Source organism: Callospermophilus lateralis, chromosome 18 (genome assembly GCF_048772815.1).
Source record: "Callospermophilus lateralis isolate mCalLat2 chromosome 18, mCalLat2.hap1, whole genome shotgun sequence".
NCBI classification, from domain to species: Eukaryota; Metazoa; Chordata; class Mammalia; order Rodentia; family Sciuridae; genus Callospermophilus; species Callospermophilus lateralis.
The window spans coordinates 48,336,013-48,361,946 of NC_135322.1; the positions used below are offsets into that span (position 1 = coordinate 48,336,013).

The 25,934-nt window shown below is 45.5% G+C and overlaps 1 protein-coding gene across 1 annotated transcript; it reads right to left on the bottom strand.

Annotated features, from left to right (window-relative positions):
• Positions 1-1,009: 1,009 nt before the first annotated feature.
• Positions 1,010-24,674, bottom strand: Tk2 (thymidine kinase 2). Its single transcript, XM_076838253.2, has 10 exons — positions 24,470-24,674; positions 23,570-23,601; positions 18,467-18,541; positions 14,663-14,716; positions 12,363-12,452; positions 9,764-9,837; positions 6,316-6,404; positions 5,621-5,700; positions 3,981-4,061; positions 1,010-2,793 (listed from the first exon to the last, which is right to left on the bottom strand). The coding sequence occupies exons 1-10, from the start codon at positions 24,591-24,593 to the stop codon at positions 2,695-2,697; spliced, it is 798 nt and encodes a 265-aa protein (XP_076694368.1). The 5' UTR covers positions 24,594-24,674; the 3' UTR covers positions 1,010-2,694.
• Positions 24,675-25,934: the final 1,260 nt, after the last annotated feature.

The window sequence follows — 25,934 nt, forward strand, 5'->3', positions numbered from 1 at the left end:
CAGCCATCTTGAACAGCTACGCTCCTGGAGAAGGGACGCCATGAACTGGGAAGTGGAACCTCCCAGAACCAGGAAGAGAAAGGAAGAGCCTGGACCGTGATGACCACAAAGCCACCAACCTGGCTCTGGATCACCCGCCTACACACATTGTGTGTGTGCGCGAAAAACATTTATATATTGTTTTTTAATCATATGGTACATGAACCAAATATATTTAATGGTTCTAATTATATCTTGTACACTAAGACCAAAAAGCTTAAATGTAAATTGAATTATTTCACTAAAAACATAACTGGAAGAAGATGTATATGCGGGCTGGGGTGTGGCTCAGAGGTAGAGCGCACACCTAGCATGCGTGAGGCACTGGGTTCGATCCTCAGCAACACATACAGTAAAATAAAGACATTGTGTCCACCTATAACTAAAAAATAAATATTTTTAAATAAAAGAAAAGAAAATGCATATGCTGTTCACGAATTTAAGTAAATATTTACAAGAGTTGGAGCACCCCAGGGATCCCCAGCCTGAGTGAGAATGGGGTGACCCCAACAGGTCTGGAATGTCACTGTCCTGGCTACTCACTCTGGCTCTTCAGGGATGACAGCTCTTGCCATGCTCCTTCGAACTATTCCTAGAAGGGTCTAGGCAGGGACTCCAGGTCTAAGAAATAGGCCCCCTTGCGCCATAAGCCATCTGCTCTTTTCCGACCCTGGCTTGTAGTGGCATTTATAGCTACTCTGTGATCCCTGCCTGCCACGGGAGACAGCGGCTCCATTCATTTAAGGTGTGATCCCTAGGCTGGGAGGTTTCTGCAACCAGCTGCGCCCTCTAGAGATCACACAGCTTCCTCTCCAAGGCATCCTGGGGAGGGAGGCAGGGGAATCTTTCTGGACCCATGCATAGCACTTTATTAGGAAACACTGTGTTTAAAAAATAAAAACATCCTGCTGGCAAAAGGATCCTACAAAGAAGTGAAGTTGCTGGCACAAGAAGCACTTGAAAATTAACATCAGGGTCTAAGTCAAGGATTTATTGGTTACCATATAGCAAGAGAAAACTCACATTTCTTCCAAAAACAGGTGCTCAAATTGAGCTGAAGGGAAAACAGTGGACTATTCATTTACAAATTCCCAAAGACAGCCCCAACCTGTCAGGATCCCTGGTAGCTAAGGTTCCTGCCTTCCCTAGTTTTCTGGTCAATCACCAGCATTTAGACTACAGGAGCTGATGGACACTGCCCACCTTGGCTGCTGACATTTATCCTGCTGATAAAACCCAAGAATTGGTCCAAACAGGAAGGGCCAGACCCTGGTGTCCTTGACCCCTTGGCACTCTGTGCGTGAACCACCAGGAGCACCTGGCACCTGTTGAGAGGCGAACAGGCTTGCCCAGGTGTCCATATGGGGGTGGGGCACAGGCCAACAGCTGCTGTGCTTCTCCTGAGTTCCCAAAAATCCTTCCCCTGTTTGCATTCAGTCTCCTCAATGCTCTCTGACCACCTCCCAGATGTCAGGAGCCTTTGTCCACTAACCCTGATTTTCCAGTCCAGACTGGCCCCAGAGGGAATGTTCTTCCTTCCTCTTGCTTCCCACTCAGTTCAGGAGGCAGCTGTGCCTTCAGTGCATGGCCACAGCTGGGCCAAGTTGTTTTCTGAACCAATGGAGATGGTTTCATACTCTTCTTAAGTCAAAAAGACTTAAGGTCAAATGAGAAATTATATCCCATCTATGTATGATACATCAAAGTATATAAGTGCATTCTACTATCATGTATAACTAATTTTTTAAAAAAAGACATTCAGGAACAGAAAATCAGAACACAGGGGACGAACCATGAGAAACACTGAGGGGCAGACACATCAGTGTCTTAAGGCCACTTCTCTCTCTCTCCCTGGACCACAAATGGTCAGTAATTCCCAGGGCAACAAGGACAAGAGGGAGTGACGGAGCCTTGAAGCCAGGGCTGGCCCCAGCTTGGAACAGGGCAAAGTGGCCAGGCCCCAAATGCTATTTCCCTAAATGGAACTGGCAGCGGTTCAGAGAGGAGACTGAGCACTAATCATGAGATGACACGTGATTCTTCTGTGGTCATGGAAGTCCAGATGACAAAGGAATTGAGGGGCCACAGCCTCATGCTGGGAAACCACCAAACACTGGGCTCAAGTCAAAAAATGCAATGTTGTAAAGAACTGCTGACGGTCAAACAAGACGAGGTCAGCTCCACTCACTGCCAGCTCTCCCCACAAAGACGCAAGGGTCTGTGGCAAGGAAAGGTAAATTCTGGGGGATAAGTCTTAGAACAAAGCAGCCTAGGCTAAAAATCTGCATGGCGCCAACTCTACTGCACGTTGACTGCGTGATCCTAGGGAGCTCCTTAACCTCTCAGCGTCAGATTCCTTGGCTGGGACACAAGGCTGCTACCTCACTCTCCTGGTGGTCTGAATGTACAGAGCCCAGCACACAGCAAGTGCCGTCCCGAGGACTTCAGGGGAGATGTGAGGCGACAAAAACAAACCACTGGTCCAACTGTCATTTACCCATGATGAAGACACTGGCCAGGGAGAAAAGACCATTAGGAAAATAAACCTGGCCAGATAAAAGGCCCTCCTGAGAGTAGATTTTTCCAAACTGCTCCTAATGGCTAACTTGGTTACTGTAAGAATTTTTCCTGACGAGATCCTAGAGACGTTTCCACCTATGGGCCATGCTTCCAAGTCTCTGGAGTTAATATCCGGGCCCGATTTTGTTCGAAGAGTTCTAGCATTTTCTCCATGTTGTGGTCAGCCTCAATCACCTGGAAATGAAACACAGAGGTCATGGGGCTGCACTGAGCTGGACACTGTCCTCCCTTACAGGAAGGAGGAGGTGGCAGGGAAAGGCAGAGAAGCCAAGGTCACAGGGAGAGGGAAAGGAAGATGAGGGTCAAACATTCCCACTCTGGGGCAGACTGCCCTCTGAACTAGACTTTCACCTAAGAATCTACCACAGTTGTCTGTGCAGTGAGATCAAGAATAATTTTTTTTTCTTCTCATCATTTTATAAATTCCAATTTTTTTTATTTTTTTTTTTAATATTTATTTTTTAGTTCTTGGTGGACACAACATCTTTGTTTGTATGTGGTGCTGAGGATCAAACCCGGGCCGCACGCATGCCAGGCGAGCGCGCTACCGCTTGAGCCAAATCTCCAGCCCCAAATTCCAATTTTTTAAAAGGAGAAAGACATAAACTTCTTTAAAAATCCATCAAAATAATCTCTCCTTTGCCAGCAGCAAAGGAGATGCCTGCAAGAGCCGTGAGTGCCTGCGTGGTCCAAGGCCATGCATGAAAGCTCATGATCCCTTGCTGTATGTGGAGCAGCCTTCGTAGTTGTTGGCCTGCCTGAAGACATTCGGGAACAGAAAATCAGAACACAGGGGACGAACCGTGAGAAACACTGAGGGGCAGACACATCAGTGTCACTTAGAAATAGCACATGTCAGCAAGAGAAAGGAGGGTTACTATGAAAAGCCAACACAGGAGCTCAGAAACAGTAGTAGTCTGGGCGCACAGACTCCTCAGGGCATCACTAGGTGACAGCCCAGAACAGCAACTGATGTTCCTTCTGATGACTTAGGTCACCAAGTAATGGTAAACTGAAGCTCTATGTCATCTACTAAAGAAGGAAGGTCACAGCAGAGGGACCACCATCCCAAAAGGTCCAAACCCAGGACCTGGGGTGTTTCTTTGCAGCCAATGCTGGTAAGTGACATGTTACTGCAACCACCAGTTATAAGAGCATTGGGACAGGTGGTTTCTCAGGTCTGCCACTTCACATTGAAAAGTGCAGACTGAGAGAGAAAGCCTTTTCTAACCTTCCACCTTCCTCCTCCCAAATCCTTGAGCTTGAAGGACCCAGCCCTTCCCCCATCTACAAAGTGGCTGACATTCCCTGGGTCATTCCTTGTGGCAGAGCCTCCTGCCCTGTGAGGGAGACAGACTCACCAAAACAGGGGCGGCCGCAGGGAAAAGGCTTCCTGTGACAAGCCACTCCTCATAAAGCTGGTGAAGAGCACTCAGGTACTCCTGCCATGGAAAAACACAGTGCAGGCTGTCAGGAGAAGAGCGGGGAGCAAAGGCCCCCCACCAAGAGTCCCAGCAAGTGAAAGCTCTCGGTGACCACCAGGCAGTGACTTGGACAAAGGAACACGGCAACAGTCAACCTGGCTCAGGGGGCAGCAATAAACGCAGCCATGTGCTGAGTGCATGGGCCTGAGCATCAGTCAGAGCATCAGCAGCCACCCTGCCCTGCCTCACCGGGTTAGAGGGTCCACAGCCATTCAGTGGACAGGTGTCCTAGCCCTGAGCACCTCTGCATCCTCCTCTCTGGCTCGCCACCAAAAGCACTATGACCCTCCTCTCCAATCACTCCTGCCTCTGGGATCTCAAAGGAGCTGCCCAAAGCCATGCACCAGCCTCAACACTGGAATGTTCCTTGCTGGTCCAGGGTAAGCCCAGGCTGAGCAGGGCTTCAGGAATTGGACAGCCCTTTCAGGGCACCCACTCATCCTGAATTCACAGCTCCTACTAAATGCTTGCCCAGCCTCTGTGTATCTGCAGGTGCAGCTGCTCACAAAAGGTGTTCAGGTCAATATTAACTGAGCAGCTACTAGGCGTCAGGACACATGCTGAGGACACAGAGGGAATAAGGGTTTTTTAAGGGTTAGGAAACAAAGGCACAAACAAATACTATCAGTATGTCCTCCTATGGGCTGTGGCTGCAGTAAGCCTATGGGCAGGGAGAATACGATGGGGGAAGTTCAGGGAAGGCTTGCTGGAGGACAGGACATCTGAGAAGAACTTGAAAGGCAAAGGAAAACACTCTGTAAAGGTACACTTGCCTAATCGTGGTGTGTATGTGTGTGCCTGTGCACACGCCCCTAGTCACAACCCGTACCTTGTGGTCAGAGCATGGAAAGCAGAAGTGGAGGAAGACAACATCAGAGAGGCAAATGGGGCAGGCTGATGTGAGATCTCACGTACTGTGCTACAAAGCAGGGACTTCTAGACACCCTGGAAGAACTCAGGCTAGGGAATCACATGACTTGGGTTCTGTTGTTGGAAATATCACCCATGGAGCAGCCTGGAGGCTGATTTTAGAGGGAGATGTGGGGAGTGAAGACCCAGGGAAGGAGAATAGTCCAAGCCTGTTGTAATGGCCCAATTAGAGTTGCCATAGCCCGAGGCCAGACCGTGTACTAAGCGAGCACCACCAAGCACTGAGCACTATATCCATCAGGCACTGTGTTAGGCACTGGATGCAGCAGGGAGCAAAAGGCTCAGTCCTGTCCTCCCCAAACTCATATTCTAGTGAGGATCCAGAGAGCACAGAGCCAAGCAACCCTCAGCAGGCTGATGGGAAAGCCCTGGGCTTGCCATTGCAGGAAGGAGAGGGAGGTGTCAAGGACCAAATGAAGCAGCTCTGAATCTCCAAAAGCTCCAGCCACAGAGGAAGTCAGAGCTCACCCCCTCCCTAGTCTGTTCCTGTTCCTGTTTATATCTCAGCAGACAACTGCACAATGATGTCACAGGAGGTGGGCCAGGGAGAGGGAGCCAGGCTGCCATGGAGGTCTCTGCTCTCTTACCAGCGGAATGACCTTCTCCTCTTGCCTGCACCTCTTCTTTAATCTCTCATAACAGGTCTCAGGAGTGGTCCGGAGATAAACTGAGGATAAAAAACATACATGGCTTTAACTGCTCTGCTCATGGCTTGGGAGCAAGACAAGGGGTGGGGGAAGGAAGCACACAGGTCAGGTGAAAAGGAACTATCACCTCCCTGAGCCAGACACAGACCAGAGCCAGCTCTCAGCTTTGCCACTGGCCAGCTGTGTAACCAAAGAGGCACCTTGACCCTCATTCCCCCAATTCTGTTCCCTGTCCCTGTCATCAGCCCCAAAGGGTCACTGTGAGCTGAATATAATTCTATCTACAAACAGAGCTTGGCACAGGACCTGGCACGAGGCAGGCCTCAGTAAATATCCAGCTTCTGTCCCTCCCCCTCTTCACAACCCAGAAAATCCATGAAATCACAATGGATCCAGGTCTGAAACCAACTGACCCAGGGGAGGACAGCTTAAGGAACCAAGGGTCAGATTCCTCTCCATGAGCAACCAGAAGCCCCCAGATTCTGTCTGTTCTTTAAGAGGAAGAAGGCTAAATAAATACAGGGAGAAGAAGAAAAAAAAATCACCACTGGCCAGCATCCCATCCCCCACCAAGCACATCCTCACTGGGCCCAGGGGAAAGGACAGGCCAGAAGGCGGGGGAAGGGCTGTCTTACCTATCAGATCAATGGACACATCAATGTTCCTCACGATCCAGTCAAACCATTCAGAGAGAATCACATAGTCCACTTCGGGCATCTTTCCACTGGAGCGAGAGTTGCATTGGTTTTATTCACCCATGAGAAAGTTTCTGGGCTGTGTGCCATTTCCCCCAAAATGATCTGGGGATGGCTTTTGTTGAAAGGCTGTCACCAAGAACAGTAGAGTCCACCAGATGCTGGACATGAAGTGATGCTGGGAATTGGGCGCTCCTGACCTCTCATCCCCCGGGAATGGTTTGTGGTATGAGGTAGAAAGACCCCAGGAATGAAAGACAGGAGAGTATCTGGAATTTGAGCTCCAAGTAGAGAAAGTCACTTTAAAACATGCCCCCTGACAACAGAGACAGCATTCAGGCTGGGAGGTGAATAAGCATGTCAATTTCACTCCTAGAAATTTATTTTGTGAAAATAATCATGGTGCTCACTGCTGCACTATTTAAAATAATGGACAACTAAATCTTAGTTTGTCTATATAAATAAACTGTGCAGTAACTGAAAAATGATGTTGTAAAATAATATTTAATGACGTGAAAAATGCTCAGAATCTGATGTTCAATGAAAATAGCAGAATATAAAACTGCATATACAGTATGACCCAAGTACATTTTCAAAAATATTCATCTACTGCACAGCAAAGGAAACAATCAAGAGCATGAAGACAGAGTCTACAGAAAGGGAGAAGACCTCTGCCAGCTACTTATCTGCTAGGGAATTAATATCCAGAATATGTAAAGAACTCAAAAAGCTCAACACCAAAGAAAAAAACAACCCAACTTATAAATAAGCAAAAGAACTAAACAGACACTTCTCAAAAATACAAATGGCCAACAAATACATGAAAAAATGTTCAACATCTCTAGCCATCAGGGAAATGCAAATCATAACTACACTGAGATTTCATCTCAGTCCAATCAAAATGACAATTATTGAGAATACAAATAAAAATAAACTCTGAGGAGGATGTGGGGGGAAAGTACACTCACTCATTGTTGGTAGGACTATAAATTAGTACAACGACTATGGAAAGCAGTATGGAGAGTCCTCAAAAAACTAGGAATGGAACCACCATATGACCCAGCTATCCCACTCGTTGGTATTTATCCAAAAGATCTAAAATCAGCACACTATAGGGACAGTCATATCAATATTTACAGCAGCACAATTCATAACAGCCAGGCTATGGAACCAGCCCAGATGCCCATTAACAGCTAAATGCATAAAGAAAACGGGCAGAAATGCCCATCTGGCTGTAGTGTATAAAACAGGGTATATAAAATACCCAATGGAGTTTTACTCAGCCATAAAGAAGAATGAAATTATGGCATTTGCTAGTAAATTGGATGGAACTGGAGAACATCATGCTAAGTGAAATAAGCCAGATGCAGAAAGTCAAGGGTGGAATGTTTTCTCTCATGGGTAGAAGCTTCACCAAAATAAGTAAAAAAAGGGTGGAGGAAATCCTGTGAAAACAGAACAAAGATGAGTGAAGTAGAGGAAGGGGATTGAGGGAGAGGAAGGAGGGATGGGAAAAAGGAAGAAGAGTGGAACAAAATGACCAAACTCCCATTTACACACACTCCCACACAGAGAATTTCACCTTTATGTATATTATAATGCACTATTTTAAAAAAACTATAAATAAATAGAAGAAGACTGGTAGAACATAGGAAAGGGAACAGGAGGAGGGAGGAGAGGAGGGAAAGGGGAAGTACAGGGGACTGAATTGGAACAAATTATATTCCATACTTGTACGACTATTTCAAAATGAACCAATATTATGTATAACTACATTAGTTTTAAAATTTTAAAACACATTTTAAAACAATTGGAAAGAAAAATACCAAAAGGTTAACAGGGTTTTTCTCTGAACTATGGGAGACTTCTATTTTTTTCTTATATCTGTCTGCATTTTCCAAATTTTAACAATATATTCTCAAATCAGGAAGTAGAGGTGGGAGCATTATTACAAATTTTAAATAAATGTTAACCTAAAAGGAAAGAAAAGCAACAAAAAAGGGAAGGAAGAAAAGGCCAAAGAGTGGGAAAGAGACCTTGTCATCTGCTCCTGGCATTCCCACAATGTCCTCTGCCCAAGAGGACACAGACAGGGAAGGGACAGGAGTGGTAGCCACTGAAGGTCACAAGCCCAGCAGTAGTCAGGGGTTCTTGAAGGTCCAGGAGAAGAATTCCTGCCCTCACACCCCTCCACCAGTGGAGTGTAGAGTGGCTAAGTATGGGACCCACGCAGCCCTGGGTGTGGCAAGGCTGGCCACGGGAGAGTGGACATACCCAGGCAGGGAGGGATACTTCTGACTGAAGGAGGATGAAGGTCCTGGAAGGTCATGGTAAGGGCTGGAACTGCCCAGCCGTGGACCACTCCAGCCCTGTGGGGCGATGACAGAGCAGGTTAAGAAGCCGGGAAAGGTTTAAGGGAGGTGCTCTGGGAGAGTAGGGCATAAGCAGCCCTGCCTTGGGGACCAAATGGCAGGGCCTGGCAGAGACTAGAGAAGAGCATTCTTCCCTTGTCCCTGAGATCACCTTCATGCCCTCTAAGGAGCAGAGCTGAGCTTGACAGAGCTGCAGGAGGGTGTGGTGCCCAAGAGAAGAGCAAGGCCAACCCTGAGCAGACTTCAGTAAGGATACTGAGCAGGTGAACGTATAGGGAGTTGGCGCGAGAGGAAGAGTGACCACAAAGAAAGCCCAAATTCTATTCTTCCTCCCATTCATCCCTTTAGCTTTGGCCCAAAATATTTTTCACTCAAGAGAAAAGAACTCTGGCCTACAACTGCCTGACTGCAGGCCTAGGAATAAACCCAGAAAACTTTAAAACAAAGATAACAAAACCCCAACCACCAAAACCTGAGGCAACAAACGTGAAATGACGAAACCACAGGCCAGGTGCAGGAAACAGGAAATCCTGCACAGTGAGCCCTGGGTCCTGAAGACGGCTCTCAGGACTGGCTTTCGCTCTCATGACCCCCAAGGTCCAGAGAGGCCCCAAGGAAGCCAGAGGGCAGCACCCCTGGGGGAAAGGGCAGAGGCACAGAGACAGCAGACTCCCTGTAGACCACAGGGCTGCTGGCTGCTGCAGCATGATAGCTCATGCTGAGCCTACTCCTCAGAGCATGATCCCAAAGGGAGGATGATGAGCACGAGGGACGAGTGCCCCAGGGACCATCCCAGGCCAGCCAGTCCCCAGATGTCCAACTGAGCCCTGTCAAGGTAACAAAGGCAGGTAGCTGTGGCCACAGAGGGATGGGGTCATTTGTTAACAGCATTACTGTGGCAACATAACTGGCACCACCCAGCCGGTGCTCCACATCTGTCAGCTAAATGAACAAGTTACAATCTCCTTTCAAAAAGTCAATGGTGTAACAAAGTATCAATAATGCAAACTACCGACCTTCGATACAGGTTTTCCACAAAAATGTATCTTGCACTGTGAAGTGACCTCTCCATCAGTCGTACAGGCATCATCTAAAGGGGGGAAAAGGTGACTTGCTAACTCAGGCAAAGAGGAGGGGGTCAGAAGACCTTGAAAAACTTGTACCCAGCCCCAGTCACATCCCCCAACTTTGCTGAACATAAAAATCAAGAGGTCCACCCACACACATCCCACCCCAAGCTGCCAGGACAGCCTGGCAAGGGGGACTGAGGGCTCAACAGCAGCAGCCTCTTTTGTTGTTGTTGTTGTTCTTTTTAGTTATACATGACAGGAGAATGTATTTTGACATATCACATATACACAGAGTATAACTTCCTATTTGTGACTGTACATGATGTGCAGTTACACTGGTCGTATATTCATATATGAACATGGGAAAGTTATGTCCAATTCATTCTATTGTCCTTTCCATTCCCATCCCCCGTAACTTCCCCCGACTCCACCTGGTCTGATCCAGTGAACCTCCTCTCCGCCCCGCACCATCACCTATTATGGGTTAGTATCCGCATATCAGAGAGAATATTCGGCCTTTAGATTTGGGGGATTGTCTTAGCTCACTTAGCATAATATTCCCCAGTTCCATCCATTTACTGACAAGTGCCATAATTTCATTTTTCTTTATGACTGAGTGATACTTCATTGTGCATATATATCACATTTTCTTTATCCATTCATCTGCTGAAGGGCACCTCGGTTGGTTCCATGGATTAGCTATTGTGAATTGAAAGCAGCAGCCTCTTTTGATAGGAGACTCGATTTGAAGGTGGGGAGGTACTGGAAAAACTACCACATGCCATCTCTTGAGGCACAATATAATGACAAAGGACCTAAATAAGGTGGATTTGGTTAAGCAAAGGACCTGTGTGAATGAGGTAGAGCCCCCAGAGGGCTGGATGGGGGCAGAACTCTGGAGCAGAATTCAGTGGAAACTGGGAAGGGCTGTGCCTGGCAGGGAAGGGAATGACAAGATATCACAGAGTACTCAACGCACAACCTTTCCCTTTGTCCACACTGACCCTTCAGGAAGCAGGAGAGGCCCTTACCTTTGATGCCAAGTGGACAAACACTGCTTTCACTTGTCATGGCCTATGACACCCATGGGCCCTTGGCCAGCAAATCAAAGACACATTCAAAGCTGTAACTAGGGAATCACCCCTGCCTTCTCCCTGCTTGTCTCTCTTTCTCTCCATCCTCTCTGAACTTGCAGCACTGCTGCCCATCTTTCCCTGGCTCCCCATTTAGTCACCTCTCTCCTTCTGCTCATTCTCCCTACTCTGTCCAGTTTTTTCTATCTCTGGACAGATTTAGCAGATTGCCACCTGTGTCTCATTACATTCTTATATTATTATATACAATTTGAGTTTGCAATTGAGTGCCTACTTGGGGAAAGTGGGATAAGCCAAGGGGAAAAGCACTGACTACATTTCCTCTGATTTGATAACTTGGAAGAAACTCATAGTTGTCAAAAAGGTTCTGCTTATATCTTCCAATTTTAAGAAACAGATTAGTTAGACATGGTGGTGCATGCCTGTAATCCCACCAAACTTCAAGGTCAGCCTGGGCCTTATTAGTGAGATGCTGTCTTAAAATAAAACAAAAAGAGTCATGGACATAGCTCAGTAATACAAAGCTTACCTAGTATGTACAAGACACTGAGTCCAATCCCCAGTACCACACACACCAAAAAAATAAAAATAAAATAGAAGGTGCAGATCTCTGTCAATAGAAGAATGATAACTATACCTGACAGTACCCTGACCTGGATCAAACTGCCCAGCCCAGTCACTGTACTAACATAACTGGCTCTGGGGATATCTTGTCCCCTTCATGGAGAGCCTCTAACACTGATATCTCAGGTTGTCCTGATAGCTTTGACCCACAGGTGTCAATCAGGGTCTCCCAATCCACCCTATTTTCTAAGAGAATCTATCCCTAGTCAAGTCCCTGCTGATAGAGGGCCTTAAGCAACCTACTTGTTCTGTGCTCTTGCCCTAACACCTGACTAAAGACCATTTGACCCATGCTGAAATAATCAGATCCTTTCCCTCAAGAATCTAAAAGCCAGACCCTACGAAGGTTAGATCAGTGCAACATAAAGCATGCATTCCAAACATATGGGTGGTTTGATAAAATACAGATTTCTGGGTTTCATCCTCAGAATTTCTGATTCAGCAGATCTGGAATGGGACCAGAAAAATGTGCATTTCTAACAAGTTCCCAGGTGATGGTGCTGCTGCCGGTCCAGGAACCACACTTTGAGAAGTGAATTAAATGCTGTTGAGTCCAGTAGTGGGTCAGGTCCAGATCATGGAAAATGTGACCTCAGGATGGCACAGGGGCAGCCATCCTGAGGTCACAAGTTGGTGGATGGAGGATCCTGATGGTTGGTCCTCAGAAAGCTATAGGGACAGAAAACCTTGCCCCAGGCAGAGAAAGCTATGCAGCACAGAAGATCTAGCTGGGCTTCCTTGTGAGAGTTCCCTTTCCGGCAATCACATACCTCTAATTTGAAGAAAATTTTGTTTGACAAAGTTGGAACTGAGTGTGTGAAACATACCTGAGGACAAGTGTGCTGGTCCAACATGGTAAGCTGCACATATGTCTGCAGTGTGAGACCCCATCGACAGGCATCTTGGTACATCAGACCCTGCAAAAAGCAGAATGCAACACATTACATCAAAGTGGCATCTATAGGACCCTGGTCTATCAGTCACTGAAAGTCATCTCGAAAATCTACATGGGGCCGGACAGGGGCCAAAAGGGAATCCAGTTATGGTCACAGAGTCTGGAGAATAGGGTGGACAAAGACACTAAAGCAATTACAGAACAATTTAGTAATAGATGGGCTGGGATGTTCCCTAGGGAACATGCATTCAGTCGCTCAATATATGTTCTTTGAGTCCCCTGTAATCTGTTCTCCATCCAACAGCCAAAATGAGCCTGTTCTCAACACCTCCCTACTCAAGAATCTTCCAGGGACTTCATGTTGCATTCAGAATGAAATCCAAACTCTCATCATGGCTCCTGGGGGCCTAGAGAATCACTGCTATCCTCTTTCAGCTCCTACCATTTTTCCTCTAGCCAGTCAGCTTCCACTGCATGAACTTCCTTAGTGTTCGGGAAACATGACCATCTCAGGGACTTTGCACCTGCCATTCTTCCTTTGGAACACTCTTCCTCCAGGTGACTACCCCTTCCCTTATGTTTAGGTCTCTGCTCAAATGTCAACCTTATCAGAAATGTGTTTCCCTGGCTTTGCCATCTGATAGAGATGTTCACCCACCCCAAATCTCTCAGTGGCCTTCAGACACAAGACACGTCACACTTCATAGTCTGCTCACTAATAATCTTATTCTACTCATTTATTTATTTTTAAAACTTTTGTGATACAAACTCATGACACTCCAGTACTCTGAGCAGAAAACTGCAGACCTCCTAACTGCAGATGAAAGAAAATCTCAGAAAGGTCAGGAGCCAGACAACTGCAGCAACAGACACCTTTCTGCAACAGAGAGCCAATCAGAGTGATGAACCAACACTTTTCACAGCACTGATCTTGCTCATCTGTCCAGAATGGAAACTTGTGTACAACTATATAATCATGTTGCTATTTCTTATTATAATACTCTCACTGAAAATGCTATTTGTACCAAGGACACTCTGCCCTGAAGACTATGATTCTGCCCTGTGATGTATCCCCTGTAATCTGCAACTCAAGCTGTCTTACTTTATAATCAAGCACTGGTCCTCCCTGGCTTCTAGAGAATATGAATGTTTCTGAAGGTTCTTTGTTACACCCAAAGATGACTGGCATTCCAGCTTCTCCCACATGCACACAGGTGAAATTCTTTTCCATCTTTGTGGGATTCTTTATTCAAAGACTCTGACAGCTTTTGCCTTATTTAAATAACATCTTTTCACCTCTTTAGTTTTCTTCATGGCTCCTATCACCACCTACTACATTCTGTATTTGACTCTCTCCTACCTCCCCACTCTGGAATATTGGGCCAGAAGAACAGGGGCTTTGAAGTGGGGGGATGCAATAAATATTGGCTGTATGAATGAACGATCACGCACCTATTAAGGGTTAGGCAGTGTAACTATGTTCTAATAAATAACAGTGACAAAACAGACACTGGCCCTGCCTGCAGTAGAACCCAGGGTCTAATGAACCAGACAAGGAAATGTCCTGCATTGCTAAAAAGGAAGGGAAAGAACAGGCTTCCAAGTCTAAGGTTCAAACCTACATAGTCAATATGCCACCGTGTGACCTTGGACAATCTATTTCAGCTTCAGTTTTCTCAGCTAAAAAATGAAACTCATTATCCCTGTCATGAAGTGGAAGCCCAGAACCAACATCCCCTTCTCAAGCCCTCTCAGGTAGGACCCAAATTCTAGCTATCTCTTACAAGCAGGCAGAGCACAACCTTCTGAATGGGGAAGGAGGAAGGGGAACATGCACACTATAGACCCTGCTTTCTAGGTCCACCTGAGAGAGCAGACAGGTGGCTTCAGGGTGAGCCAGAGCATACCATTACCAGGTGTTGCCAAACACAAACTCAAATCGGGGTTCACCAAGGAACCTGGTCACTTAGGAGCAGGTCCTGGAAGTGGGGTGGGGAGGGGTAAACTTGGCTTATAACAGCCACTTCAGATAGGAGGTTCCTGGGCTCTGTGCATACTCACCTAGGCCTCAGAGATCTTTAAACTTAGAAAACCAACATGCCACCATTTTCTGCTTGTTCCTCCTGTTCTCCTCCCACTCAGCTAACAGCTATAACAGCTCAAGTGTCAGCATCACCACTCCCAGGCACTTAAGGGGAAGCTGGCAGTTTGTACGAGAAATAAGCCACTCACCAGGGGATTATGGCCACGGACATTTCTCCACTTGGACACGGGCTCCATTAACACCTGGAAAGAGAGAAAAGATCACATCAGAGCTGCTGTTCCCTAGTTCTGAGCTTTGTGAGAACATGTAAGTGTGAAAAGTAGAGACAGGCACTATCAAGATTTGGGTGGCTGGGGGAAGACGAAACAGCTAAGCAACCTTCTCTCAGGCCACAAGTCCATCTAGATGCCTCCTCCTGTAACTTCCAGACAGGATCTGAGAACAACCAAAGATCAGCTGATATCTGAAGGGTGAGTGGTCCTCCCAACGTTAACCAAGCTCTTCATGCCACAGAAGAAAGAAACAAGGTTATGGTCCTGGAGCCAGAGAGCTTGAGCTGGGACCTGACCGTCCACATATTAGTCATGTATAAATGAGAACCAACAGGATAAATATAGAATTGAAACATGAGAGAAATTAATTAGGGAAATTGGCTCGTGTGATTATGGAGGCTGAGAACTCTGTCATACTACCTGTCATCTCCAAGCTGGAGACCCTGGAATGCTGGTAGCATGGCTCGGTCTAGGTCTGAAGCCCAGAACCAGAGAAGCCAATGGTGTGATTCACATTTTGAGGCTGAAGGCCCAAAACCCAGGGGCCTCTGGTCTAAGTCCTGAAGTCCCAAGGCTAGGAGGAGGAGTGTCCCAGCTCTAGGAGAGGGAAAATTCTTTTCTCTTTTTTGTTCCACCCAGGTCTCTGGATAGCCGATGGCATGCTGCTGTCCCCATTGAGGGTAGACCTTCCCCACTCAGTCCACCAACTCACACACCAATATCCTCTGGAATGACCCTCCTGGACACACATAATGATCTATCAGCTCTCTAGGTACAGCTGTCTCCAGTATCCCCCCACCATCACTGATTCATGAAGGATATGTTCCCAGACCCCCAGTGGATGCCTGAAACTGCAGAAAGTACCAAACCCTACACATACTACTTTTTTTTCCTATGCACACATACCTATAGTAAAGTTTAATTTATAAATTAAACACAGTAACTAATATTAAAATAGAACAATGATAAGAATTTATTTTAATAAAATTGCCAGCATCATTACTCTTGCACCTTGGCATCATCATTAAGTAAAATCAGGGTAAATTAAACACAAGTAGTGTGATACAATTACAGCTTATCTGAGGGTAGTGTATACAATGTAGATATACTGAGCAAAAGGATGATTCACATGTTGATTGGGATGGAGTAGAATGGCATTAGATTTCAGTGAGTACTTCCCACTACAACATGCCATTTAAATCTTACAAATTGTTCATTTTTAGAATTTTCCATTTAATATTTTCAGACTGTGGTTGACCCCAGGTAACTAAAACCACATATAAGGGATGGGGGGACTACTATATTCTTTAATCCAGTCAAGCTGACTGCTAAAACTAGCCATCACACCATGTAAATTTATAGGCCAATTGGTCATATCATTTACAACTACAGAACTACTCAGGTAAGGATTTGATCAACTGGATAATATGATAAACATTTAATGTGTGCCTGGATACAGTAGTATACTCATCAGATAAATATTAACTGTCATTGACAGTCATTGACTGGTTCCAAGGTCTTCAATGAGAATACAAGTACTTCTAAAGTGCCATTGAAAGTTATACCCCAGGTAGATGTGGGGAGTTCCCAAGACCCTCTTTTCCCCCAGGTTTGATAATCCAGGAGACACAGCATACAAAACCCACAGCTGATTTATTACCATGAAAAGATATAGAGCAAAATCAGCATAGGGAAAAGGTACCTGGGGAGAAATGAGGCACAAGGTTACAAGTGTCTTCACCCAGTGTAGTCACATAGGACTCACTTCATTCCCCCAGCAATGAGCTATCATGGCTCATTAAAAAATGTTGTCTACCAGGGAAGCTGACCTGAATCTAGGACTTCAGGGCTTTCAGTGATGCTCAATCAAACAAACACCGCCTGACACATGTTGGTACATACCAAAATATCAAGTTTCCAAGAAGAAAACTGACGTTCAACATAAAAAATATTGCTTGCAGAGTTTAGGCACAGAGAGCCACTCCCATCAGTTAAGAATGGTAGAAATCCTCCCAAGACCTACATTCCTATATGCTAGCCAAGGGTCAACCTTGCAAGCAGGCCTAATGAAGCAGTCTAGGACCTGCTATAGCAGCAGCACATAAGCACAAGCAAGACCAGGGCTGTATGATGTCTATTCATCAAACCACACAAATTTTTTAATAGAAGTAAAAACAGGAAAAGGAAGGAAGGAGAGAAAAGTACTACAATAATATGAAAATTGTAAGATCTGTGGTACAGTTTGAGCATCCCTGTTCTGAAAATCTGATGTTCCAAAATCCAAAATTTTCTGTGCAACAACATGATGTCATGAGTGGGAGAGTCCACACTTGACCTCACATGACAGATTACAGAATACAGACACACTAAAGATATTGCAGAAAACTACCTTCTATGCGTATAAAATGTATATAAGATGAAAATGAATTTCGTGTTAACACTTGGGTCTCGTGCCCAAAATACTTCATTATACATATGCAAATATTCCAAATCTGAAAAAAAAATCCCAAATCTGAAACACTTTTGATCACAAGCATTTCAGATAACAGACACTTAACCTATAACAAAAAGGGGCCATAAACAGAAATGATTATACCACTAAAATCTAGAATGAGGAGGAAGGACCAGGTTCTTTGTGTAGAGATGATTCTTAAACATCTATGAGGTTATTTTTAGACACTGGGCTTTCAATGAACTAGAAATTATATTACCTGGTTATATATACCAATCCTCCCCTGCTTGGACCCTGATATCCCACATCTCACATTGTAATATTCTAACCCTACTCAAAAGCCTGATTTTTCTTCTTTCATATATATATACTCTTTTCCTTACCACATGGTGGGAGGTCTATACCTACTGGCACTGTCCAAAACATCGGCCATGAGCCAGGTGAGTCTATTACAACTTTGAAATCTGACTACAGATGCTCCTCAATTTACAATGGAGTTATGCCCCAATAAACCTACCTCAACTTGGAACTATCCCAAGTTGAAAATGCATTTACAACTAATCTACCAACTACATACTATGAACATCATAGTACAGTTTCTACTGAATGCATACTGCTTTTACACCACTGTAAAGTCAAAAATTTTAAGTTGAACCATCATAAGTTGGGAATTACGTGTAGTCCAAACTAAGAGATGCTACTAGTGGGGCTGAGGTTGTGGCTCAGTAGTAGAGTACTTGCTGCGAAACTGTGAGGCACCAGGTTCAATCCTCAGCATCGAATAAAATAATAAATAAATAAAAATATTGTGTCCATCTACAACTAAAAATTTAAAGAGAGAGAAAGATGCTACTAGGTGTAAAATGCATACCAGATTCCAAGGATTTAGTATGATAATAGAAGGCAAAATCGCTCATTGATGATTTTATACTGATTACACGTTGACATGATAATATTTGTAATATTTTTTTCTTTAAATGTTCTCTTTTTGTTTGTTATTTTGGTTGGTTTCTTCATTTCTGCAGTGCTGGGAATTAAAACCAGGGTCATGCACACATCAGACAAGCACTCTACACGGAACTAAATCTTCAGCTGCCCGCCGCCCCCCGCCAGCCTTTTTTAAATGAGGCTTTAGAAATGTCAAATTAAGTACATGGCTTGCACTTGTGACTTGCATTATATTTCCACAGACAGAGTGGGCCACGCCCCCTATAAACCATCCCATCAAGGCTTTTCAAGCTCCTTAGAACCCTGTGTGGATGCCTCACCTCGATGTCTGTCGTGTTGGAGAAGAACTCCAGGCATGTGGTCTTCCCACTTGCAATATTGCCCTCCACACAGACCTGGCAAAGGACAAGGTGCATTAGAGATGGAAACTGAGTGCCTAAAAGAACATTGGGGGGGCTGGGGATGTGGCTCAAGCGGTAGCGCGCTCGCCTGGCATGTGTGCAGCCCGGGTTCGATCCTTAGCACCACATACAAACAAAGACATTGTGTCCGCCGAAAACTAAAAAATAAATATTAAAAAATTAAAAAAAAAAAAAAAGAACATTAGGGGATAATTTCTAGGAGAGGTCTTAGGTGAAGAGCATCATTGGTTCAGTCCAGGACTTCGACAGGTAAACCAAAATCCCTCCTTAAGAAACCCCCAGTGTCCCACCGTTAGCACTAACAAACAAATGTCACCCCTTTATCTCCAATGGCAGGCTCAAGTGGTCCCTCCAGATCAGACCCTCCTTTCCAGCAAGTCACACACAGCTTGTCTACCCAGTCAAATCTGCCCTCACCTAGGACTGTTCGATTTTACGTGTAAGCATCCTGCCTCCTCAACCAGAGTCTAATTAGTGGTTTTTTTTTTTTAATCAGTGGTTTTTAAGGTAGAGTAACATGTTATGTTATCTAGAATCTTAATTCACTGCTTTGTACAGAAAAAAAAAAAAAGCAGTTACTGACTATAAAGTATTAGGAAAAGGGAGAAGAAAAAAAAAAAAACAAGGATGTTTGTCATAGGTCAAGCCTTAAGACAGATAACATACACCATCATCACATTTAACCTCACCAGAACCTGAAAAACATGTCCTAACATTTTTTGTGGAAGAAAAAAAATGAGGCTTATAAAAAGAAAGAAGGAACAGCTTGAACCTACACCCTGCTCACACTAACTTCACCTGGGGAGGGGGTGTCATGGCAAGAGTGGGAGGGGCCACAAACAGCCTTCTGGGATCTATTAAGGATTAAGTAATAGATGGAGAAGGAGTTGGAAGCAGTGGTTCTCAGCCCTGGTGATGTGTTAGAATCATCCAGAAGTCTTTTAAAAGGTCTACAAGGAAGCCACAACCCAGACCAATCACACCACAATCTTTGAGGACAGGACTAGGACTTCAGTAACTTTTTTGACGGGGATGGGGGATAGTGCTGAGGATTTGAACCCAGGGCCTTGTGCATGTGAGGCAAGAACTCTACCAACTGAGTCATATCCCCAGCCCAGGACCTCAGTAACTTTTAAAGCTCCCAAGGTGGTTTTAAGTGCAGGCATGGTTGAGCATCACTGGTCTGCTCAGGCACCTACTTCTAAAGCACCAAAGGAGCTTGGCTTTTTCTTTGTTTGGCAGGCTTGTTTTCCATTTGGTTTCTGCAGTGCTGTGGATCAAGCCTAGGACCTCAAGAATGCTAGGCAAGTGCTCTTCCACCGAGCTACACCCTAGCCCTAGAGGGGCTTGTCAAAAAATGTGGTAGTATCCAGACTGTCTGAATCAGACTTTGGGTTGGAACCCTCCGATTTATTGTCCTAGAATTCTGACAAGGCTCTGCTCGGTTATGCACTGCTAGTGACAGAGGCCCAAGTGGCTCTGGTTCCAGAAGATCATAATAAGCAATTTGTGGTTCCACATATGTTTAAAAAAAAAAGAAAGAAAAAAAGAAACAGGAAGGTACTATGTAAAAGAATAATAAAAGGGGAAAATATATATATATACACACACAAACCAATAAGAATGAAAATACATTGTGTGACCTACATGGGGAAAAAAAAGTAAACTGTTCCTAGGGAAAAAACAAGGAAAAAATATTATAAACTGAAATTCTCAGTCTATTAAGAGAAAGTCATATGCTTAACAATAGGGGTGTATGAGAGTTTGGGGGTGAAAGTGGGAAGTCTTCTCTTCATTCTTTAAATATTAAGTGACATTGAACTGGGTCCTTTAAAAAAAAAAAAAAAAAAAAAAAGCTTTATTGAATTATTTTTCCAGTACTGGAGATTGAGCCTAGCAGCACTCTGCCACTAAGCTACAACCCCAGTTTTTTGTGGTTTTTTTTTTCCAGTTTCTTTTATTGATTTTTTTAGTTATATGAGACAAAATTCATTTTGACATAACTGTCAAAGCATGGAATATGTCTTATTCTAGCTAGAACCCCTTTCTTATAGATGTACATAATGGTGTGATTCACTATGGTATATTCATATAAGTACATAGGAAAATTACTTTGGATTTATTGAACTCTTTCCTTTTCCTATCCTCCCTCCATTCCCTTTACTCCCCTTTGTCTAATATCTATTAGATAATAGATATTATCTATATCTAAATATCTATTCTTCTCCTCTCCCCGCTTATTGTGGGTTAGCTTCTACATATCAGTGAAAACATTCAACCTGCCTTATTTCATTTAGCATGATAAGTCTCCAGGTCCATCATTTGCAAATGTCATAATCATTCTTCTTTATGACTGAGTAATAATCCATTGTGTATATATACCATAATTTCTTTATCATTCACCTATTGAAGGGCATCTAGATTATTTCCATAGCTATTATGTATTGAGCTGCTATAAACATTGATGTGGCTACACCACTGTAGTAGGCTGATTTGAAATCTTTTGGATTATAAACTGAGGAGTGGGATAGTTGCAACCCCAGCTCTTTTTATTTTGAAACAGGGTCCTGCTTTGTTGCCCAGGTTGGCTTTTAACTTGCAATCTTCCTGTCTCCACTTCCCCAGTCCCTGGGATTACAAGCATGTGCCACCACATCCAGCTATTTTTTTCAACAGTATGATTTTTCATGGCTTATATATTCCATCACATAAGATAAGGAATGATGTATTAAATCTTACTGTTGGATGCTAAATTCCTTTTAACTATTCTATTATAAAAATTGTAGTGCTCAATGGTTTGATATTGTAATAATGCTATGAGATGGCTGTACTATCCACTCAACACCCTCCACACCCTGAACACCTCTCCTTACCCAGCGACACCAATCAATCAGAAATGTGCCTGGGCCCTGTTTCCCACTCATCTGCAGTCAATGCCCAACCCACTTACCCTTAGCTAAAGGCCTCTGCTCTTCCTTGTTGGAGTGACCTCCTTGCCAGCCTCTCTACCTCCAGCCTCACCCAAGACAGCACTCTACCCATAGCCCGCCACTGTCTCTCCCCGAGAGGCAAAACAAATCATGTTGCACATGGATGCTATGATTTGAATGCATCCCTCAAACTTCATGTACTGGAAACTTGATCCCCAATGCAACAGTATTGAGAGGTGATACTTTAAGAGTTGATTAGGTCATGAGGACTGCCTTCCGGAATGGATTAATGACATCATTGAAAGAGTGGGTTATTTATCACAGGAATGGGTTCCTGATGGAAGACTGAATTGGACCCCCTTCCCCAATTTCTTTCTCTTCTCCACCATCCTCTCCACCATGGGATGACACACACATGGAGCAAGAAAGCCCTATCAGATGTTGGCTCCTCTATCTTGGACTTCCCCATCTTCAGAACCACAAGTCAAACAAAATTCTGTTCATTAGAAGGTACCCAGTCTGTGGTATTCTATCATAGCAGCATAAAACAGATTGAGACAGGGATAAAATCCTTCAGTGGCTGTAGATGTTGGGATCTATCCCCAGTCCCTCTGCATACCCTCAAGCCCTCCCCAGCCACTCTCTAGGAACTGGCCACAAGTCCAAACCTACAGGTTCTCTTCCTTTTGTCAGTGACATATGCTGTTCCTTCTCCTCCATCCAGAAGCATCAAGGTTTCTCAAGGCTCGATCATCAGCCCCCTGCCCGCTTCCTCATAGTCCCTAGACTCTCTGCTGCTCGAGACCCCCCACTGTCCTTTTACTACGTAGCCCCCTTTAGACTGAGCTCAGGCTCCCTAATGACATGAGTTGTTTGGTTCCTAGGGTCCTCATGCAGTGTCTCCCACAAAGGACCTCACAAGACTTGAATAGTTACAGGATACCACTTTCTACGGACTTGCTACTATGTATCTGGGGACATATCAGACACCTAAAAGTACCTAGAAGAGGATCATAGCTGAATAATTAACAATAATACATAAATTCTCATCTAACCCAACTCTGTATTCCCCTCCCTTTTTATGGTGGCCACTGCCATACCTCACCCCCTCCTATAATTTCACTAATCTTTCATAAATCTCAAGCATGTCAATCATCAGCCCCCTCCCTGCAATGTCACTCCTTTCCAGGCCCTCTCCATCATCCTGAGTACACCACGGGCCTGCCCACACTTTCCAGCCTCTGCAGACCCTGGCCACCATACTCATGCCACCACCAACCAAGCTACCTCTTCCCCAGCTACAGAAGCTACTGACTTCCAGCTCCCCTAAGAAACTGAGCCCATGGACTGATGGTGTTAAAACATTGTTCCTGACCCCAGTCAGATGAAGAACCCAACATCCATATAGATATGTTTAACTTCGGCCTCCTTTGACCTTCAGCCACACACCAGCCCCAACCCCACCCCAGAACCAGGACCTCCCCAAGTCATCTGAATGACTTTGAGTCCATACCTATGGACCCTCATGGATTCTCTCAGATCCCCTCTCCACCCACCATTCTCAGCATTAGACAATTTGAAGGAAGCAATCAGCAGATCTTTCTCTCACATCTGGGCTGCCCAAGTCACAGTGAAACCAACCTTCCCCACACAGGCTGACCATTTTTCAATACTTTTACAATCAATCCTCAAGCTGCAGTCCAAATCTACCTAAAGAATATGAATACAAGGGCTGGGGCTCAGCAGTAGCACACTTGTCTGGCACGAGACAGATACTGGGTTCCATTCTCAGCAATGCATATAAAAAAAAAGGTCTATCAACAATTTTTAAAAAAAGAATATGAATACACGTATGCTCCTATCTGTGTAAACTCCCAAGGAGGAACATATAAGAAACTGGTTACAGAGGTGGCCTCTGAAGGGTTCTGAGGCCCAGGGATGGAAACAGATGCTCTTATCCCTGGTGATATTTCTATTATTTACTATGTACACACATATTCCTCTACTCCCCTCCTCAAAAATAAATAAGAATCAACCTATGATGGTCAGTGCACACAAAAGAGGAACTTACCACTGATTTTTTCTCTTTTTCATTTTCTCTATCTACAAAAGAAAGGAAATCAATTTTTAAATTCACTTACTTTTTAAACAGCTCACTTTTCTGTGCACTCATTTGCTAAATGACCACAAACAGTAATTTTTATGCTTGCTCCCTGACCTAAAAATATTTTCTATTCTTGGGTCCTTCCCTGGGTGGGTGGAGGCAGGGCACCTCCGCCTACCTACTTGCGACACGGCAGAGGCTGCCTGGGTCCTGTAAGCACATCTGAGCCCCAAGTATGACCAGGTTCTTTCACTTAGTATATCATACCTTCCGTTCTCCCACTCATTTTATTTCTGGGGTCTTCACAGATCAGAGTGCGGCAAATGACAACGCAGAGCGGCCTGTACTGAGCCTTTGGGGAGAGCTGGCTCAGGGCTTGGGTTTGGGGCCGGAAGACTCGTTCCACCCACCCGCCCCACAGGTGGTGCTGCGTCGCCTCTCAACAGCCAGAGGCCAGCGACGCCACAGCTGGCCCTAGAGGTGGCGACCATTTCGGAAGGGGTGGGTCACCGCGAGGGTGGAGGGCGCCTCGTCCGCCCAGGGCCGGCTTAACGCAGCTCCCCGAGGCCAAAGGAACCCCCCCACACACAACGAGCCGAGGGTCCCGGCCCCAGCCCGAAAGTTCAAGGCCGCCCCCGCCCCCGGGGCTGCGTCCTTCCTGCTCTTTAAAGCCCCACAGTCCATCTGGGAGCCTGGGGCGCACCCCGCGGCCCCACCCGCTCGCCGCCGGCGCGCGACCAGGTGCTGCCAATGACCGCCCCCGCCCCTCGCCGCGGTCTCGGGGAAGTCCCGCGGCTGGGAGGAGGACGTTCGGGGTCCGGCCGGTGGGGGCCGCAGCGCGGGAGGTGGAGCAAAGGCACAAATTACCCGGAGGCCAGGCGCGTCGCTGCGCCCCCCGCGGCCAGACGCCCGAGGCAGGGGTCCCGGCGCCCCCAGACCCGGCGCTGCGCAGCACCCGGGCGGCCCAGCCCCGCAGCGGTCGCAGCAGCATAGCCGGCTGGCGGATGCAGCGGCCCCGGCTTCCTTCCTGGGCCACACAGAGCGAGCGCGGCCCCGCCGTCCGCACGTCCAGCCCTGCGCGCCCCCTCCCCCGCCCGCCCGGGCGCCCTTAAAGAGACCGGGTCGCATTTCACCCTCTCCGCGAAAGGGAGAGGTCCGCGGAGAGGGATTCGCAGCTAGCAGCACGCATGACTTGGAGGATGGACAGCAATATTCCCAGGGACTGATTGGTTTGTGAATTTACTGCAGATTATTGACGCCTACGCCATCCACACGTGCCACGTTCCCCTTCATGTCAGGTGGTCCTCCCCAACAACCCTGTAGGTAGATACTGTCACTCCCATTCTCCGAGTTCGTTATTGGAAAATTGGGCAAAATGACGCTGGGTTTGATCCCCAGCACAGGCTAAAAAGTGGGGGAGCAGGGGAGTCGGAATTCAGGACAATAAATGTGCTAGATCCCTCAGGAAGGTCCTATCAGTATTCCAATTGGACAGACAAATGGGTATAGGGAGGAAACCTGTAAATCCCACCTATAGTCAGGTAACAAAAATTCAGCCCGGATTTGGGATAGACTACGTGTGTTTGTTTTGTGGTGCTAGGGATTGAACTGCATGCATGCTAGGCAAGCACTTTACCACTGAGCTACATCCCCAACCCTAGACAAGGTATTATAATTGGACTGGCCCAAGCCCAGTAAACACCCTAGACTATATGAAAGTTTCAGTGGGTAGGTAGTTTACCCCTCCCCCAAGTATAGGATCCTGGCAGTCACACTTGTACGGAGAGAAATAAGTCATTTTCAGTCTTAGCTTTCTGTAAATAAACTTCAAGATTAAGGTCAATATTTTTGTGAGTGATTTCATTGGCTTCATTGGAGCATTTGTGGAAAACATGGAGTATCTTGAGGACCTAAGACTGTTCTAGGTATGGAAACACTAGCATCAGTGCGAGGTAAAAGTAAAACTATGCGAACTATCAGACTTACAAACCTGGACTGTGACACCCTGGGAACACAGATAGCATAAGAGATCCAGGCTATTATTTCAGGCTACACAGCTACTGTTTGCCAGACCCTGCCGGGAGAGACACAGACACAGACAGGTCTTTGCTTTTGTGGGATATGTATTATTTTTTTTAACTAATATACAAAATTGTACCTATTGGGACTGGGATTGTAGCTCAGTGGTAGAGCGCTTGCCTCTTATGCATGAGGCACTGGGTTAGATACTCAGCATCACATAAAAATCAATAAATAAAATAAAGATATTGTGTCCATCTACAACTAAATACATTTTTTAATTGTACCTATTTACCAGGTACCATGTGATGTT